General features: G+C 35.7%; 1 protein-coding gene across 1 annotated transcript in view; it reads left to right on the plus strand.

The window, feature by feature from the left end:
• Window positions 1-21,262, plus strand: part of LOC145671307 (uncharacterized) — a 50,490-nt gene extending 29,228 nt beyond the window's left edge. Inside the window, exon 3 of the mRNA XM_081740281.1 lies at window positions 18,742-21,262. Coding sequence (XP_081596407.1) covers window positions 19,493-20,329 — 837 coding nt within the window. The 5' untranslated portion in view covers window positions 18,742-19,492 and the 3' untranslated portion in view covers window positions 20,330-21,262. The remainder of the gene's footprint in view (window positions 1-18,741) is intronic.
• The last annotated feature ends 385 nt before the right edge of the window (window positions 21,263-21,647 follow it).

Raw genomic sequence — 21,647 nt, forward strand, 5'->3', positions numbered from 1 at the left:
GTTCTCAATGTCTGTGACTGGATTCAAAATTTTTTTTAACCTTGATAAACTTTGAAATTTTATATTGAGTGCGTCGAGTGACGAAATGAGAAATATAAATATATATGTGATATGAAGCGACTATTTGTCTATAGCTAAAACAAAAACAATTAAACACTCTCATGGACACAAACCACAGTGCAAAAGAGAGTTGGAAAAAGGAGCTATTATCGATGTGAGAACAAAGACTCATAAAATCGTCGAAATGTCTCCTCTTGGGACAGAGACCTAATAAAATGCTATTAAAGTATTTTTTTTTTAAGGATGATTAACCAATTATATTTTTTTTTTCTTTCTTTTCCGCAACGATATATATATATATATTCATTACATTGAATCCTAAATGTATTGATCTTTGAATTTTTTTATTTTTGTCTTTCATTTTTTTTTTTGTCAAATTCTCTTTTATGTAATTCAACTTTTAATATACATATAGGAAGAGAAATGTGTTATTTGGTCTTGATAAAATTAGCGAATTTCTATGCATGTTAATGAAACATTCTTTCCATGTATTAAGTTTTTCCCTGTTATGTCCAACTAATTTTTCTTTATTGAAATGTAATAAATGTATATAGTAATGTAGTTAGGTTAGTTTAATTTAACTAAATACAACCCGAAGTATACATTGTCCTGTATGAATGTGTGTGTGAGTGAAATGTAGGTTCATTATTAAGTGCATCCATTATTTTGACATATATGTGTGACTTATTATAATTAATGGTAGTTATCAATTAAACTCATTGAATGTTAATACTAACTTAAGTTGGCTCTATGAAGGAAGTAAAAAGGACTGAAGTAGCCTGAACGAATGATCAGCATGGGAGAACTGTGAGAGTCAAAATCTTCTACGAATATGTAATACTCTGATTTTTTTTTTCTTTGTGGTCGATTCTAACATGCCATCAACTTCGTCTTTTATTTTTCAAATATTGGATATTAGTCTAGAACTTCTGGAAATATTGAATAAACTGTAAACTAAAACTTTCTCGTCTATCTCAGATCTAGATCGGGATAATTTGGTAGTTGGGGTTAAATGGATCTAGATCGGAGATGTATGGGTTAACATGCGTCTACCCTTAATCACCTGAATACCAAATATTAACCCAATAGCTATTGGAATTCGATAATTATTCACTTTCTTTACCATATTTTTCCAAAATATTCAGTAACAGTTTCCTCTTTATTACCTTCTTACTTTACCTCTTTCCTCTTCTATTTTCCTTTTCCTTCCTTCATCTTCTTCTTCTATTTTTTAATAAAACTGAAAAGGGGGTCGTGACTGGGAATCCTAGATGTAATAAACACGGTCATGTATTTAGTTATTTTATTTCATTCTCTTTAGAAGTCCGATAAAAAGTTTTCTCGTTTCAATCGAATCTAGTATGTTCAAAATTAAGAAACGGTGGTTTCTATGGCAACGACGACTCTCCCTTTTCCAGTTTTAGAGTGGCGACACGTGACAAGACTGTTGCCATGGTAACGCATGTTTGCTGTGGTAACGGATCTGAAAATGCTTATTGAATAATACCAGTTATCATGCCAATCAGTTTGAATTGGTGAACCGCGACAAGAATGGTTGTTATGGCAACGTTTGTTTGCATGGCAACGGATCTCAGTTTAAATGGCAACCGATAGATTTGAAATTTTTTAAGAATGTCAAAGAGGGAGGTTGAAGGCATGTTGAATTGATTACAACATTGGAATTAATAAGAGAAATTTTATAGTCAAATGAAATAAGTAGAGTCGTTGGCTACTTTGTCATTTTTGTTTCCTTTCCTAAGGGGGAGAAAGAGAAGGAGTGTCCAAATTTTTCTAAAATTAGAATTAAACGCTAGAAGGGTTTCAAGGAAGGAAAGAGAATGGGAGTCCTTTAAGTCATGAATAATACTTGTCTGGATAGCAAATAAGTATTTTATAGTATATGTGTATTTTTGCTATATATATCTTGTCTTTTGTAAAGTGTAAAGTGTCTCAAAACTATGGCAACAAAAAATGTTGTGGTGTCACAGGGCGAGTGTGAAATCATGTGCACTCAATGCACATTAAATGAAAAAGAGAAAAGATCTCGCGCCCCGCGAAGATTAATTAGATGCACCGGTTGTGGACAAAAATGGATCCACTTTGCTTGTTCCAATTTAGATGATACTGCGGAAAATGCAGAAAAGGTGCAAACCGGCGAAATAGAAAAATATTGTGAGGACTGTGAAAAGGACCGAGGCCAAATATCTCCAGCGGAGATATCTGACCTCGACGATGAGGAAAAAAATGAAAATCACAGTGATTCTCGGGATCAGACGGCAAACCCGAAGGAAGGAATGTCATCTGGAGGGTCTGACACGTCTGCATTAATTCGCCAGATGATGGAAATGATGCATGAAAAATTTTCTAACATGGAACAAAATAATACAGAAATGAGGCGTGAGAATGCAGAAATGAGACGTGAAATAAATGAAAAGTTTGATACCTCGAAACGAGAGACCGATGCTCGATTCGAGGTATTAAACAACAAATTTGACCAGATCTGTTCAGACTTTGCTTCTTCGATTAGTAAATTGAAAGAACAAACGTCTACTGAACTGGAGCAGGTTAGATACCAGGCCCAACAGTCTACCGAGCAGCTCAGAGACGAAACAAATGAGAAACTAAACGAAATAGATGTAAGGTTTGAGGGTACAGACAAAAGATTTGGTGACATCGAACGAAAGGTTGAACAGCAGCAGGCTGAAATAAGTAAATTGAATGTTGTAATATCCGACCTATCAATAGAAACTAAACTAGAGTCGGTTGATCAAAGAATTAGTCGAATTCAAACTGAGGTAGACAGTATTAAGGGGAAGATTACTAAACTGGAAATCGTCAAGTCTGACATCTCCTATCCTTTTCCTGATAGCGATTCTATAGGGAAAAATTTCCCAGAAACGAGTAACGTCCTCCCGGGAAAGAGTCAAGTGTTGCCTGATGCACGGGACACAACCATGTATTGTCCCCCGCATCAGCCAACCTCGAAATCATGGTTGAGTAATTTCGATGTACCGATGCAGTCGAGTGTTGTGACTACAACAGTCACTAGCGTAAATGCTCACTCTACCTTTGGAATGGTACAATCTTACAGCGTGCTGCCAGGAGGGGAAAGGAGATGTGCCGGACCGTCAGTTACTGCAGTGGTGGGTCCTAAATTCGAACCTTACATGGTCAATACTAATTACAAAACCTCTCTTGGTCATATGGGAGCGTTCAGTTCAGTGACCACTCCGTCGGTGGCAAATCCGGTGACAACCCCAACTGCTCAGGATAACACGTTGATTCCACTGGATTCTTTTCCTGCCCCGCATAGTATGAGCTCTAAAGTTTCCCTCCGGGATATTGAACGTTTTCCCACTTTCGATGGGAACATTACTAACGGGTTACCTCGAGTTTTCCTGCGGAGACTGCAGCAATATTTAGACATGTACAAACTTACAGATGGGGAACGCCTACAGATAGTTGAAAAATGTTTGATCGCCGCTTCGGGCGCATGGTTTGCTTCGGTTAAATACCAAATCCGGACGTTTAGTGATTTTTTGATTCTTTTTAAAGAAGAATATTGTAATGAGCACATCGAACGACTCCAAAAAAGAAACTTACAATCACTCCGGTATGATCGCTCCAAGTATGGATCCCTCTTGGACTATGCTTGGAAAATTATCGAACTATATTATCAGATAGCTGAACATCCCTCGCAGGCCGAACTGGTAGATATTATAGTTAACGCTCTTCCACCCGATGAGTCCCGGGCCATAGCGTCCCACTTGTGCCAAACGGTGCGAGAAGTCACCTCACGTTTAGCTGCCTTGTGCGGTAAGGAAGTTGGTGGTCCACCAAAACGATACTTCGCCCGACAGGCAAAGATTCTAAAACCGACGAAGACGAAGGTAACGGCAAGTTGCCAGACAGATTTCCTGAGTTATACCCAAGCTGGATCTCGTTATCCTAGTGGGTATGGCTCAGAAAACAACAATAATGGCCGGCGACTATTTAGGAATCGGCCCATGTTCAACAATCGCCGGAGTTATCGTCCCTATGACCGTACCAACATGGCATCGAACCCGGATAGGGGCGATAACACCAGGAGGAATTTAAACAGGACGTACGGAAGAAGGGAGAACGGTAATAGTCAGGGCAATAATAATAACAATAATAGTAACAATAATGTAAATCGACCCCAGAATTCAATCCATTCGCAAGTGCGTGGTAACGGTGAGCCCAGAACAATATTAAATGGGAGTGATCGTCGGGAAACTGCGGCCTAATGTCATCAGATATACTAGTCGACGGCTGAAGCCTTACGAATTGTCTCTGTCGATTTCTCAGTTAGAACTTCTGTCCGTTCTATTGCTATATGAACACTACTGAAAAAAAAAAGTATCGGAACTTACAATTTTCGAAATTTAAAGATTTTCAATTGTACAGAAGATAAACGTAGTGAATTACTCGCGCAATACCCCAAGTAGATATAATATACTGTCCTAGTGTGATTGGTAATGTTTGAATGAGATGAATGAGTGTGTTAATTTAACAAGCATCAGTAGTTAGTATTCCCAATTAGCAAAATTTTGTTATTCTAACAAAATTTTGTTAATGGGCCGGGGAAAACTGTAATGTACCATTACAGTTGAAAGTAATGGCAATTTTTTTTTACGCACCCTGTACCTAGTAATTTTTTTTTTCTTCAATTTCGGTTTAGCTACACAATTTATTTACTCCCTTTACTTCGAATTAAATACAATGAATCGAAAGGTTTCATTAATAACCATATTCCCACTGTATAATATATTTATTTATATTTTGATTAAGTGTAAATCCCATTTTCTGATATATAAGTTGAAAAGTTTCCAGGTTTACCATTCTGATGTCATACCGAAACATAGTTCTGTCATTGGATATAAATTTTCTTAATTTCAGACCAATGTAGATTTTGGCCAGGTACCTAATCTTTCCCTCACCCCCTCTCACTAGTCCATAGTCACTTTCAGATCCGGTTATATCTGGATTTGCCAAATTTCTATTTGCTTTGTAATTTCCGCGGCTAAAGTTTTCGTTCTGATTGGAGGAATTCTCCTACCTCTGGCTTTTTCGGCGCAATGTTATCAGAATAATCGAAGAACGACTCTACGAGCACAGCCGTGGAAATCAACTACGCTATACTGGCTGGTAAAGACGTGGATTTCGAGTGTAAAACAGGTAAAATTTAGACTAAATGTCATCGTAAACGTCGTGTGATCAATCAGGAGCCAGGAAACCCATATTTTTGTTGAAAGAACTGCAAAACCAGGGGAAAATATCTGATTCAGGATTTCGGTTTGCAGGAAGCCATGTTTGCTGCCCAGATAGGATAGACAATATAGGAAAGTGATTTTTTTTTTATCTTTTCAAATTCAATTAGGGATTAGGGAAATTACGACCTGATTAGTGCATGTTGGTCGTGTATTAAGTAAATGTGATTTATTATTATTTATTTCGTAATTGCATGTATGTAGTAGGTTTGATAGTATTGTAAATAATCATAATGGCAGCTTAAGTTAGCTTAAAAGGGCTCCTATCCCCTTTTCTAAATTGAACCGGTTCTAGCGGGGGAATGGGTTAGTTATTGTTCGTTTTAGGGCCTTTTCCCCTTTCAGGGGAAGGGTCCCTTCATAAACCTCGTTAAGGTGCCCCCCGGGCATCAACTTTTGGTAGTCATTATGTAAACAATTGGTCAGGTCAATTGGACCTAGTGTTTACCTTTCTCATTTTGCCCCCTCTAAATTAAATAGAGCCGACGGTATATATCAGAAGGGAGTATTTATTTTGTCAACATGCATGTAACTAAATGGTGCATGTTTGGTTTAGTTAGTTGTTTTATGTATAGTATTAGCAGTGGTGTATGTAGTTAGTAGTCTTGTGTGAGTGTGTGAATTTTTGGTTAGGACAGTGTATAAATATGTGTTAATTTAGTACCATTTTCCTAACAGAAATAAACCAGAGTAAATATTAAATTTCTGATTAATGAGTACAAGTATAGATTTCAGTACACGGTAAATTATGCCTCCACTACAGCGCCACAGCGTCCGGTTTCGGTACTCAATTGTTTGTTGACAATACGACATCGCATAACTTAGTGATCTAGGTTGTTGGATTTTAGTCATTTACTCAAAAATTACTTTCATTGGACATGGTTTTCGGTTCAGATGAGTATACCTTCGTATAAAATAACATGAGATCTTGCTGTGCGAAAAATTTCAGCTTGCTAGGGTCAGTAGAAATTGAAATATCTGCCGAAATAAAGAATACCTATTTTCTTAATAGAAGTAAAGCCCATATGCTGTTACTGTTTGGTTCAAAATGTAGTATTAAATTCTCTTTTCCCGTGGCTGTAGAAAATTCCATTGTTGCTTTAGTTTTATCAGCAAATAGATTAATCGTTGACAACTTAACTTTCAGTAAATACATGTATGATTTTTGTTTTAAACCTGCGAAGTAAATACAATTTGGGTGTTTCGAGACAAAGAGTACGTGGTTCGATGAATGTGATCGTGTGGTGGTTTGAGCGTGATAGATTGTGATAATTATATATATTTATTACTGTGTAATGTAAATATGTGTATGGCCTGCGTGTAAAATGTATGAAATAGGGTGTCTATAAAATATTACTTCGCGCGAAAATTAGTAGATAATGAATGAATATAATGGTATATTAATAATATGATATAAAATATGAATGAGATGATGACCCCTATATTTAAATGGATAGGCCTAGTGTATGTTTTATAGTGAAAATATGAATATGTTTACGAAGAAAAGAAAAGATCTCTCGCGTTCTGACTGCTACACCAGTACATTCATCCAACCGAGTTTGCTACTTGAATAGTAAATTGTAGTTGGGAAATTGTGTCTTACTTTGCATCTATGTACCTCATGATAATAGCCCCGGAATCTTAAAACTTTCAATAGATAGGGTAGCATCATGTGGGAATTACTTCTAAAGGTTGACAGAAATGATAATTAAGAAAACCAACTGCTATATTCTGTGATCATCGAAAAGTACAGGTTTCGGTCATTTGTACCTTTAACATTCATTGCCTCTCCGAGATTTTTTTTTGTCGCTTACCTTATTTAGTTATTGTGCAGTGTTCATATAACTCAGTTCGGACTATCCGATTAAATCAACTGCTACTAAATTAATATTCATGTCATTAGCGTACCCGGACGTCGACCCCTAGTCCCCTTAAGTATTTTCATGTCTTTTCTTAGTTTAATTAGATGAGGGAAATTAACGACGTCCCAGACGGTGGCATGTCTGCGCAGGGTAGCTATCGGTGATGTTTTGGTTATTGAAATCACCGATCCAAAATTCAGTTTATTTATTTAATTTTTTTAATTTTGGCGAATTACTAATTAGGGATACCTTAGCTATTACTCTAATTTCATCCCTATTCTGGAATCTTCTAGTTTCCAAGAGGTCGGATGATTTTTTTTTTCTTGAAATTCTAAATTAGCGCCTTCTCTAACCTTCCGGACGATTTCCGGGAACCTGCTGGTTTGGGCCGGATACGGGGATCGGATTTCAATCTTACAACCAAATTCTTGTGGGATTGGGATCTGATGGACACAGAACTTGCATCCTTGGCAGCAGGGCGTTCCTTGAGTCTACGTATTTGAGTAGACCACCCTTTTGGCATGTTAAGAATATTTTGGCTATGGATTTGTTGAGATAGAAATTCGACTTTCGTCTTTGTAGCGTAACTTTGAAATTTTATATTGAGTGCGTCGAGTGACGAAATGAGAAATATAAATATATATGTGATATGAAGCGACTATTTGTCTATAGCTAAAACAAAAACAATTAAACACTCTCATGGACACAAACCACAGTGCAAAAGAGAGTTGGAAAAAGGAGCTATTATCGATGTGAGAACAAAGACTCATAAAATCGTCGAAATGTCTCCTCTTGGGACAGAGACCTAATAAAATGCTATTAAAGTATTTTTTTTTTAAGGATGATTAACCAATTATATTTTTTTTCTTTCTTTTCCGCAACGATATATATATATATATTCATTACATTGAATCCTAAATGTATTGATCTTTGAATTTTTTTATTTTTGTCTTTCATTTTTTTTTTTTGTCAAATTCTCTTTTATGTAATTCAACTTTTAATATACATATAGGAAGAGAAATGTGTTATTTGGTCTTGATAAAATTAGCGAATTTCTATGCATGTTAATGAAACATTCTTTCCATGTATTAAGTTTTTCCCTGTTATGTCCAACTAATTTTTCTTTATTGAAATCTAATAAATGTATATAGTAATGTAGTTAGGTTAGTTTAATTTAACTAAATACAACCCGAAGTATACATTGTCCTGTATGAATGTGTGTGTGAGTGAAATGTAGGTTCATTATTAAGTGCATCCATTATTTTGACATATATGTGTGACTTATTATAATTAATGGTAGTTATCAATTAAACTCATTGAATGTTAATACTAACTTAAGTTGGCTCTATGAAGGAAGTAAAAAGGACTGAAGTAGCCTGAACGAATGATCAGCATGGGAGAACTGTGAGAGTCAAAATCTTCTACGAATATGTAATACTCTGATTTTTTTTTTTCTTTGTGGTCGATTCTAACATGCCATCAACTTCGTCTTTTATTTTTCAAATATTGGATATTAGTCTAGAACTTCTGGAAATATTGAATAAACTGTAAACTAAAACTTTCTCGTCTATCTCAGATCTAGATCGGGATAATTTGGTAGTTGGGGTTAAATGGATCTAGATCGGAGATGTATGGGTTAACATGCGTCTACCCTTAATCACCTGAATACCAAATATTAACCCAATAGCTATTGGAATTCGATAATTATTCACTTTCTTTACCATATTTTTCCAAAATATTCAGTAACAGTTTCCTCTTTATTACCTTCTTACTTTACCTCTTTCCTCTTCTATTTTCCTTTTCCTTCCTTCATCTTCTTCTTCTATTTTTTAATAAAACTGAAAAGGGGGTCGTGACTGGGAATCCTAGATGTAATAAACACGGTCATGTATTTAGTTATTTTATTTCATTCTCTTTAGAAGTCCGATAAAAAGTTTTCTCGTTTCAATCGAATCTAGTATGTTCAAAATTAAGAAACGGTGGTTTCTATGGCAACGACGACTCTCCCTTTTCCAGTTTTAACCATTATTAACATAGTTTTAGTATTACTAACATAGCTGTTACCGTTGGAATTAACTATTATTATTGTTGTTAATAATAATAATAATAATAATAATAATAATAATAATAATAATAATAATAATAATAATAATAATAATAATAATAATATATGTATTTATGTACGTGTATGTATATATTTATTGTCTTACTGAAGCTTTCATAATTTGGAAATGTACTTTTGGTTTACTTTTAATATGAAAAAGCCTGCTCCCCTGGAAAAGTTTGCAGGCTACATCCCTAAATGACTGTGTATTGATTTCTTCAAATGTATTGTGTTGCTTATTACATTAGTAATTTAGCATTATTTATTGATTTTTCTTGCTTATACATATCAACTCTATCAAAACACACTGCGAAATATAGTAACTGTCTGCGTTCTTAATGTATATAGACGATATTTAATGTTGAATTGTGAAGTACCTAGTTGACTTTTGCCCTAATTAAGCAAACTTTGGTGGGCTTTTGTCATACTCTTAATAAAATACACTCCACAGAGTACATATTTTGCAATTCTGGATGCTTGCTTGATTTAAGAAAAGTCTCGCAAAATATGCTGTTTAAACATTTTTATTAAATTCTTTTTTAGAAATTTGTTATGGGATTCTTGTATCTCCATTTGAAAGAAACGAATTTCTTAATCAATTATATAATTAATTTTTAAAATGAAATAATGTAATTCATGTGTAACTGCAGAACAAATAATAATAATTTTAGTAGTGCAAATATAGCTGTTACCGTTGGAATTAGCTACGTTCGTAACATTATTGCCAACTACCTAGGCAGCTACTGCATCGTCGCAATTTCGTATGATGGAGGCGAATTTCAGAACTAAAGCAGGTGAATGAAAAATGCACACGACCTAAACGGCACAGGACCTAAAAATCATTTCGTGGCACTAGTCCTAAACGGCACTAATCCTAAAAAGCACAAGACCTAAAATTTAGGACTAGTGCCTATGCATATTTTTTGGACTTACGCCGTTTAGGTCTTGTGCCATTTAGAACTTATGAATGTTACCCTCTCGAAAGGGGTAATGTATTGACTGTTTCTTAAGCTTGTTTAGAATCGGGAAAGTACCAAAGTTTCTGTTCATAGATAGGGCGACCATACGTCCCGTTTTGACCGGGACAATCCCGTTTTAGGGGCGTGTCCCGGCCGTCCCGTCAGTAGATCGAAAAAAGTAGTATTTGTCCCATTTTATGCAAGTGAAACAAGTAGATAACAAACCCCGTACCCTTACTTCTTGTAAAGGTAATGGTAATTAATAATAACAAAGAGACTAGAATTGAACTGAAATTCCCTACATTTAACATGAACTGCTCGAAAGGCAGCAGAAGTTTAAGCAGTTGTTTGTTTGTAGAACAAACTTCAAAATGTCTTTCCTTTTTTATTAAATATCGAATTACTTGAGCTAATGTAATATGAAGGATTCGAGCTAGGGCAAAAGAGCAAATGCAGGTAGCATGGTGTCCTACTATATTGTAAGTTAAATACTGTTTATATTTTATAGCTTATATATATTATGTTATATTACAATATACATGTATTAGGAATTGCTAAGGTAAACAGAAACTAATTTACGTACTGACTTGTTTCTCATTTTTGATTATTTTTTTAAAAAAACCGGAATTTGTCCCGTTTTTAGCTGAAAATTTTATGGTCACCCTATTTATGGATCATATGCGTAATAGATAGTTCATCTGAACGTGTGGTTTCCAAGGCTGTATAATATATAACCACCATCATGATTTACTCAGTCCTGAAAGTTTCTGAATTTTTAACAAGAGGAATTCAACATATCATTAGGGAACTCTCCCTTAAAAAAAAAAAAAAAAAAAAAAAAAAAAAAAAAAAAACTACAGAATACATTTAAGTTAAGTCAAGCACAACTACACAACAAACTTGAGTGAGTAGTTAGCCTTTGCGTTTCTATCGGGAAGTCCGGGATTCTATCCCGCATTCGACCATTCTGACACGTTTTTCTTAATTCCATCTGTGAATGTAGAGAGTGAGTACTGTGAATTCTTGCCGATTTCCTTATTGTTTTTAAATCTTTATTATTACTAATTACCAGCAGTGACGGATTTGCGAAGGAGTTAGGGTAGGTGAGGGTGTCTTTCGGGCAGAAGCCTGTACCCCGAAATTATGGAATTTCTAAAAAGAAACGAAACATTAGTTACGCTTTTACTCATAAACTTCAAGCTCCCCTCAAATAAAAGTTAGGAATTTTTATATAAAAAAACTAAACATTAATAAGGGAAACCCCTTTCAAAATACTTTTTTAAAACCGCCACTGATTACTCTATGCAACACTTTAAAAAAAATTTTGTCCTTCGGTTGCTATTGTTGATTCCTTTACCATATTCATTGAACATTTACGAAAATGTGCATAATTGTCATGAAACTTCGCTTTTGTAAGTTTAACATCGATTTGTTTGTAAAAACAGATAACGCTATGAAATGTATTAGATATTGCATTTAAATTAATTAAAGGGATTTGGTAGTAAGTTCCTCAACACCCCTATTATAACATCAAAAGAGTAGGCTCCTTAAATACATAACTTGAGTACATAGATATCAGGGGCGCCCGAAGATATTTTTTAGGGGAGCCATCTCCATGGTTGCTATATTAGTCTGATATTTCTTATATTTAATATACATGGTTTGCTATTTTCAGAATACATTGTCGTGAGCCAGGGGGACCGGGCCCTTCTCTGCCCCCTTTGTGCGACCATGATAAATATACATGTACACCTGTGCATACCTTAGAAATGTGTCCTTTTCCTACATTTTCATTGATACATATCATCATTTTCATGAATTAGTCCCCATATGTAATTTCTCATAATGTTCATTATATTGTCCTTGCTAACCGCTTTCGAAAGTCATAGTCTTGGTGAAAGCTCTCACTGTGTTCCTCTGTACCCATATTTTCCTTAAAACTGTCCAAATGAAAGGCAAGAATATGTTACTTAAGTAACATCCTACAACCCGTTTCGCCATAGTTTGTCACCATGTTCGTAAGTTTCACATAATTTTCATCTCTGTAATGTCCTAAGAAACTCTGAACGACTACCTCACAACTGCTCCAGGCTTCTTTTTCAATCTCAGTTAGCAATGTGGATAATTCAGTGGACTGGATCATCTTAGCACGAGATAGCTGCAGAAACATATCTTGTAAAAACTTGAGTGTGTCAGTATCTGTATTCGAAGCTTTCACAGATTGCTGATTGATTTCAGAGTTGATAACAATACCATTTTAGGGTCAACAAGTGACTCGCATTTTACGTTATATGTCCTAACAGTGTACTCCTCCCGTTGTGGCCAGTACCTTCTCCGGTAGTGGGCCTCGGTGTCACTACTGTCTCACAAAGACAACACGGGAATTCGGTGAAACCGCCCTGCAAACCCATGAGTAAGCCAATAATTTTGATGTCCCCTATTACTTGTAATCCATATTTTGTATATCCTAAATTGTCCAATGAGATCCTGAAGCTGTTAAAATATTCCTTCATAGAGACGGAATGAGTCACAGGAATAGACAGGTGCTTATTCCCACTGTGCAGATGCACATCCTTGAGACTTCTAGACGAGCTGTCTATAAACAAACGCCACGCTTTCAGAATTCAGGATATCTGTAAAACATAAACACTTATAAGCACCATCCAGCTCTCATACAAAGAAAAATCGGAAAACTTTTCGTGCCGTCTCTTTTGAGCTGTTGCGTTCCACTATTTTACCCACCATTTTTACTCAAATCTCGAATAAGATCATTCAAATCTGTTTGGTTAGAATGGTAGGATTGTCTATTAATAGTTCATATCTGCAATGTTTAATAAGAAAGGCGTACTGTGACACAATTGTAGTATAACAGGATATTCTACAGTTATAAATATACAGAGTGGCTCAAATAGTTCCGTACTCATCAGCTCATTCCATTTTATATCCTTTCTTATTGTTAGCCATCAGGTAGACTTAGTGGGCCTTATGCAGAGTCGTTCTGACCCATGATTAGAGCCATACTAAAGAGTTCGACTAACATGTTACCTGCAGTAGTCAGGCATTTAGTATGACGGTAATCAGACGTCAAAACGACTCTGCATAAGACCCAGTTTCTTTATTATTTGTTCTTAATGTATTTTTACTTACATCTTAAGCTCGGAAGAGTCGAAGCAAATACACCCATAAACTAGAATATTACACTTGATCAATGCAGGGATATTTACCTACTTTTGGGGCATCCTGTATATACACATACCTTTAAATCCTTACGAATAGTCTTAAAACACTTTGCCCGATGCATATTGATTCTAACGCGAATCTCTCAGTGTAGGCAGATTCTTCAATCAAATTTAAATGAAACTTAACGCATCAAACGTTTTAAAATGCCCATATAAATTCATTAATATCGAACAGATTCCACATTTTCGACGTTACTTATGTAAGCGAAGTTTCAGGGAAAAGATCACCTTCTCTAGTTACTTTCAAGGTAACAATACAGGAAATCACTATTATAAGACAAGGACAAAATGAGTGTTGCATAGTGTTATCAGTATAAGATGGTCTTCAAAGTTGTATACAGACGAAACGAAATATTAGTTATTCCGTTACTCATAAACTTCAAGCTCCTTCGAAATAAAAATTAGGGATTTTTAGAAAAATCAAATAATCAGAGAGACTACTCCCAAAATACTTTCGTAAATCCGCTACTGATCATTTGTATAAAATGGTGTTCAAGGTTGTATCCGGAAGATTATTGCTATATCATTGTATAGTTACAGTATAACAGAAATGTGGAAGTACGCTCTGACGGGTACATTGAGAATCATAAGTTTAACTTATGTGCTAGAAGCTAGAGTACTAGAGCCTTTCTATTTAAACCGTCCCCTTCTGGCGCTGCAGTCGATGTGTGCTTTCCCGTATGCATTTTCGCGGATCCCAAGAGCTTCAGATATCCTCTGATCTGATTGGCCGATACAGATACATCACGAGTCATGACATACATATAGCACAAAGTAAACACCAGCCGTTGTCGACCCTCGTGGCCGAGTGAGGTAGCTATACATGCTAGGAAGGAAAATCGTTTTTGGCGTGGGTTCAAACCCTGCCTCCTGCCTAAGGAAAGTTTTTATTATTATTATTAAATTTTTTATAACACTTCTTTTGATAAAATAATATTCAGAAAGTGATTTAACGATTATTTTTTAAAATTTTCATTAAACTTCTTTCATTAAATAAGTTTGCCCTGGTACTATTCAGATCCAAAGTGATTTAACGATTATTTTTTAAAAATTTCCATTAAACTTCTTTCATTAAAGTAAGTTTGCCCTTGTACTATACAGATCCATAGCAAAAGTAGTAGTAGTAATAGTAGGTGACGTCATCGGTACGTGGCCAATAAACATGCTACTTCAGTCATGTTTTGGATGAACCTCTTGGGATCGGCGAAAATGCTTCCCGTGTCTCCTTCGAAAGAGGAGAGACAAGTTGCTGCGGCCGAGATCTTTCAATTCGTAGATGCGGAAGCGTTGCCACAATGAATTATTTCACTGACTTCACTTTCTTCTGTCTTGTTAGCCATTCTAAGTAGTCTACGATCTTCACTCGTCAAGACCAATCGATTGAATGCCAAATTGGCAACACAGCGGAGGTTATCCACTTCTTTTCCGTAAACAAAGGGATGATTTCTTCCGTCAGTGGGTGGCGGGTGTGGGGCCGAAGTATAGTTCGCAATTTTTCCGAGGGCATATATGAGATAGACAGACTCTAAGCTCTATGAAATAACACACAGATGACTAAAAAAGTAAATGATCTAAAGAAGAAAAACATGTCGATAACTCAGAAGTTAAAATAAATAGTCTCTAAAATTGCCCTCAATACTACGTAGTTTATGTTTACTTTAATTGATAAAACATGTGCTCCATCCATCATGATGGTGAATTCGAGAGCGAAATATGGCATTTAGGTCATGATATCTTATTTAAGTATAGAGCATACTATAAGAAAGCTATTCAGATAGAAAAATCATGAAAATAGAAAAAAAGCCAAAATTTCCGTTTTTTTAAAAAAAAAAAAAGCCGTCTTTATATGTGAAAAAAATCATCGATTCAAAAAAGTCGGCTTTTTTTGCATTACACAGAAGCATGATGAAAATGCTAAACTCACATCAAAATGTACTGATTTTCATGAGCATTATCAATTATATCTATCAATTGAGGAAAATATTCATAAACTGTTTGATAAAACGTAGGCGATCAGATTTTTTAAAAATAATTCACTCATATATAAAAGAAAAGAACTGATATGCACGAAGTTCAGTGTTCATGTTTTGCAAGTTTAGCAAATTTTGTCATTAGTATAGTGCGAGAAATTCAAGATCAGAATGGGAATTTCTGTCTCTCAAGAACGGATTTTATAACTTTTTAGGTTGGCATCACTGGATCGAATCACTTCAACATATACTCTTTGTGACTTTGCAGCTGTAAACTTTTTTTTTTTTTTTTTTTGTTGATTTTATGTTCACATATTCTCCCAAATGTTTCGTTTCACATAGACCTATTTGCTTAGCTAAACCAACACCTTTATGATCAAAAATAAACAAACAACATGCAAAACGGGATACAGAACTTATAAATCCTGAATATATTAGTCGGAGTCTGTCCTATGTGTCGTAATTAGCCAAAATTCTCGTGTAAAATTTAATAAAATGTCATCCAGATTCACTTTAGGAAATACCTTTATTGTGGGTTGAACACGACGTTCAGCAACAATCGTATTCCACTCTATGTAACTCATCTACACTGTCCATATTTCTGAATCATTTTGTAAATTCAAGCGTTTGCTGAATATTCATTGGTTGTCAGTGCCGGTGACGATGTAGAATATTCTAATTCAGTGAAAACTAGTGACGGTGTTGTATCCTATCTCCTTTCCTAAGATCTTTACGTGAACCATTAAGTTCACACCTAATCTACTTCCAACACGATTTCTGGTTTTTAAATAACTTGCTATAGATATACAAAGAAAATGTGCTGGTTCCTTTTTTACCTCCCGTTTCCTACGTTTTATACTAATGTCGTTATCACCTTAAGACATTTTGTAAAGTCATAGACCCATAACATAGGCTTTAAATTTTTCAAAAACAATGCAAAATCTTAACTAAAACTTTCGAGTTAACACCAAAAGATAGTTGGATGCACAATGTTTCTTCTATAAGGACCTTTATTCACGAAATACACCACTACTGTTGCTTTACAAGTTAATTTCGCTACGCACTGATTATCTTCTAGTGTAAGACTACAAGATAAATTGAAGGGAATTGGAATTCATTAATACATTCACCATTTAGACTGAGGGAATCATGGGAGTACTCTTATTCATGGTAAATGCGTTGGTGTCCTACAGGCAGACTATTTATACAACTATAATCGGCTTGACTATTCTGGAACCTTGTGAACTTTTATTGAAATTTGTGAGTTTTATTGGATTACGCATATTTTTTCAAAAATAGTTTTAAAAATCAAAGAACTCTGAAGAGAGATCCTGGGTGGTTTCCCGGTTTACCCTAGGCTTCTACTGCCCTTTGAATTTCGTGATTTAAGAAGTCCTTCAGTTGTACTAGCCACGTTTCCACTCTTTTTAATATAATAACTTTTGAACTTTGAACCAACTTCAAATAAGTATCCTAATTCAGCCGTCAAAACATTTGGTATAGTACAAAGTTTAAAATCTCTCAAGAAGCATGTTTTCCAGTTTTTAACTGTAGTAACTTCTGAATGTGGTTACAAGGCATGAATATACAAGCTCCAAAGAAGTAGGTTCCAATATTTATGATGTAAAACTTCTTATTTCTCCTATATATGGGAAGATTCGTTATATTACATGTTGTTATGTTTATATATGGTTATTGTTATGTTTGAATTTCATGTATTCTAATGTAAAAGTTAAGATTATAATCTGAACTTTTACATTAGAATACATGGAATATAGAACTTTGATGAGATTTTCTTTTTAATTTTTGGTCAATAAAAATAGCGTCATTAACACATTTTCAATACCATTAACCTTACTTAAGTTGCATTTGTAAAATGTTATTGATAGAGACCGGATGTTTAGGGACTAAAAACCTGGAAAATAGGCAGGCAAATAGGTACTTAAAATTTAAAAATAGGCAGTAAAATAGGTACTAAAATGTAACTCGAAACAATGAATATAAATTCTCAAAATATATAGAAATATAAAGGATATTAGAAATATACTTGTTTGTTAATATCCTCTTTTACTGTATATATATAAAAACGAAGCTTCCATGTATTCCATGTATATTTGGTAAATGCATTCTATACAGCACTTCATCACTACACATAACAATCCAAATTTTACACACTTTATCAGTACACACAGCAGTCCAAAGTTTTGCAGCACTTTAGCAGTACATGTAGCAATCAAAAGTTTTACATCTTATTACTACAACACTTACATTTCTTTTATATTTCTTATATTTCAGAATCCTTTCTTGAAATACTATATTATATATTTTCCCCAATAGAGTATTATTATGAAGAAAATGCATAGAATAGACAACATTAGGCACTAAAGCAATTATTTAGGCAGAAATGGGCGAAATAGGTAAAATGAAATTGGCTTAAATTGAAACTATAACACCCCATATAAACTTTAAAACGTTATTTTTGATCATATATTTAATATTGAAGAATAGGCATTTTGCCTAACATCTGGTCTCTAGTTATTAACCTTTTTGGGATTCATGGTAACTTTTCTTACCATAGTTAGTGTTGTCTTTGACCGCTTATTTAGTTCCTATAGCAGGCATTTAAGCCGGTATTTTCATTGGTCAAGTCAGCCATGACCCAAAGAACATCAAGATCCGTTTTGAAACCGGATGGTCAACTTGGCGGCGCCAAGTGGGGGCGGAGAGGCATGACATTGCTTTTATTTTCTTAAGGCAAATTTCAAAAATTTTTCACGCCCGTAGTTTCCAAGATATTAGACTAAAATTTTCCATATGGATTGTGTTACCTTTGGGTGTTTCTCTCTCTCTCTCTCTTTTTTTTTTTTTTTTTTTTTTTTTTTAGATCCTTATGTGAACCCAGGCCCGGGCAAGAGGGGTACAAAAACTTAAAAGAAAAGTTTCGAAAAAAACTCTCCCAGCTTTTCCTGATTTTCCCTTTTCTGTTGTATAGTACTGAGAAACAAGTGGTGCAATTGAAAAGTATGCTCTACTCTAAAGCAAAAGAAAGAAAAATAGAGATATGAACCATGATCCTACGATAAATAATAAGGAAGCAGCTGTTTGACTGAAAGTCTAAAATTTACCTCAAAAAGTGGAAATCCTAAAGCGATTAAGATAAGATTTTGTCTTGTTTTATTTGATCATTCTTGTCTTGTCCGTTTTTTTTTCTAATATAGATATTCATTTTAAAATTTGATTTTTTTGTTGGTTACAGGTATGATGTGACTAAACGCCAAGTGCATAGGAGTTATGGAAAATGTTCCGAAGACTTAATATAATTAATTTTACAATGCTAGTTGTAATATCAACCATCGTGGAAAGCACTTGCCCAGACAAATGTAGATGTAGCAACAAAGACATAGATTGCAGCGACGGGAAACTTGATGAAGTTCCAAAAATGTATGATACAAATACTGAAAAACTTAATCTCTCCGTGAACAACATAAAGTCATTAGAGGACAATTCTTTTGAAAATACTTCAAATCTCCGAGAAATTATTATGTCTTCTAACAAGATACATTATATTAACAGAAGAGCATTTAGTGGGCTTAAAAACTTACAGAAGTTAGTGCTGAGAGATAATCTGATTCGAACAATATACCTTGACACATTTACGGACAATGGATGTTTGCACACTTTGGACCTACATAATAATACACAACTACAGCCACCCAAAAATGGACCGTTCCTTAAAATACCGTCACTGGTCGTTTTAATTTTAAGCAACTGCAACATTTCTCAACTATCTACAAAGACTTTCGCTAATATGGAAAATCTTAGATACTTAAATTTAGAGAACAACCACTTGAAAACTCTGCATCCTGGAATATTTCAAACTATGGTCCATTTACAACAATTAAATATTATTGGAAATGTATTAGTGTGTAACTGTAGCATCAATCGCATGAAACAATGGAAAACTGCTAACGAGATATGTGTTATTGGAGACAAATGCTATAAAAATAATGGCTCCGGAGCAAGTTGGGATGCTATGTGATGTAAGTATGTTGTGCTCAGAACCAATGCCAAGTCCTGTAAACCACAAAATATCTTCTAATAGTATACTAAAAAATGAAACGTGTTCGACATTCAGTAAGGTTCCAACACTTGACAAGTACAATAAGTGTACTCAAATTATTCCAACAGAATTTTCGAAAAGTTCAAAAACTAAACATAGACCAAATATTTTACCTGTTACTGACACATCCACGACTGAATCCTTAACACCATCAACTGAACTAAGATATAACACAGGTGAAACAATAGAGCTAACACGTACAATTATAATCGCTCCACGACATGCTGAACCAACTTCAGCACCAATAATTTTATCCAGTTCACATATAGCATATATAGTTCTTGGAGTATGTGCTGCCTTCATTATAATTGCAGTAATTATTTGCAAAGTGCATCGCTCTGCTAAAGAAGAACAAAGACAGCGTGATCTAGAACTCATTGAAAAAGTGGCTGCTACGTTATTATGGAAACAACCGGAGGAACCAATACATTCAACTGTTCGATATTCCCCAACGCCCAGTCTTCCTAGAAACCCAAGACCATATTATAATCTTCCTCCAGATGCAATTTCACAAACCTCATATCTTGAACCGCGATCATTTCAAGCTGAAGTTCAGCTCAAGGTTCTTATATTGATCCAACGCAGTATAGCGAAAACGTCAACAGAGCTCAAAAGATTCATCTGTCAGAACAGAAGGGACTTTCTGAAAATAGAACGAAACGTACATCACATCGTGAATACCCAGATTCGTCCTGTTCCGAATATCATATTTACGAAGAAATAGATTAGAAAACGTCGAAAGTTTCATTATTTCATATATACAGATGGTGATCAGAAAAATGGAAACATCTGTAGTTGGCAACACGTCAGATGTATGGGTCGGCAGTGGTGTCGTGGCGCCCGCAGCGCCGGACCGCTGGTGGCGGTGTGTTAGGTCGGTCTTCATACTACGTCAGGCGCAGTGGAACAGCAGTGTCCAGTGGCTGCAGCAGACGGAAGTAGTGTAAAATGGGAGACCTCTCAGATTTTCAAAGAGGGCAAATTGTTGGTGCACGGTTATGTGGAGTGAGTGTGACGGCAGTGGCTACTGTGTTAGGTGTGTCGCGTGGGACAGTGTCGAAGGTGATGACGGCCTACACAACACACGGGAAAACCATGGAAAACTGTGAAACATGGCGGCGGCTCGGTGATGCTGTGGGCCGTCATATCATGAGTTTCATTGGCTCCTGTGGTCACACTTAGCGGACGCATCACTGCCAACGATTATGTCGCAATTTTAGGAGACCACTTGCATCCTATGGTCCGGATGTTGTTCCCGGACAATGACGCCATCTTCCAGGATGATAATGCATCCATTCACACAGCTGGCGTTGTTGCAGCATGGTTTGAGGAACATCGGGATGAAGTTCAACACCTCCCCTGGCCCGCCCAATCCCCAGATCTCAACATAATTGAACATCTGTGGTCCGTCTTGGAAACACGACTCCGGCGACAATTTCCACCTCCATCCTCTCTCACAGAACTGGCCGATGCCCTGCACGAGGAATGGTGTAAAATTCCACTTGCTACCATTCACGACCTCTATGCCTCCATCCCACGACGCATCAAGGCTGTTCTGAAGGCGAAAGGTGGCCCGACACCATATTGATCTGGTAAGTTGCAATTTCGTTCAGGTGTTTCCATTTTTCTGATCACCATCTGTACGTTTGGAATCAGGATGTTGATGGTTCTGAAGTGAATAGAATATAAGCCATAGGTAACACTTCATTCCAGAGTGTCTGTGTAAAATGAAATGAATTATTTACGTCCTATGATTATGCCGGCTAGGCTAAGGGAGACCGTGATGATGAGAAAAATAAAGGAAATGCTGGGATGAAGAAAGTGGGAGAACCCCAAGAAAATCCACGCGCACGGTGTTTGTCCACCACAAAGCTCACTTGGGGCGAGCCGGGATCGAACCAAGGACCCCATGCACCAGAAGTGAACGCTCTACCACCAGTTACAAAAATATTAATTTATTAACTAATATATTAGTTATGATACAGTGGAGTCGTCTTCATGGCAATGAAGAAAATTGTGGTTCTTCATGTTTGTTGGTTTGA

Source organism: Thermobia domestica, chromosome 15 (genome assembly GCF_964235325.1).
Source record: "Thermobia domestica chromosome 15, izTheDome1.hap1.1, whole genome shotgun sequence".
NCBI classification, from domain to species: Eukaryota; Metazoa; Arthropoda; class Insecta; order Zygentoma; family Lepismatidae; genus Thermobia; species Thermobia domestica.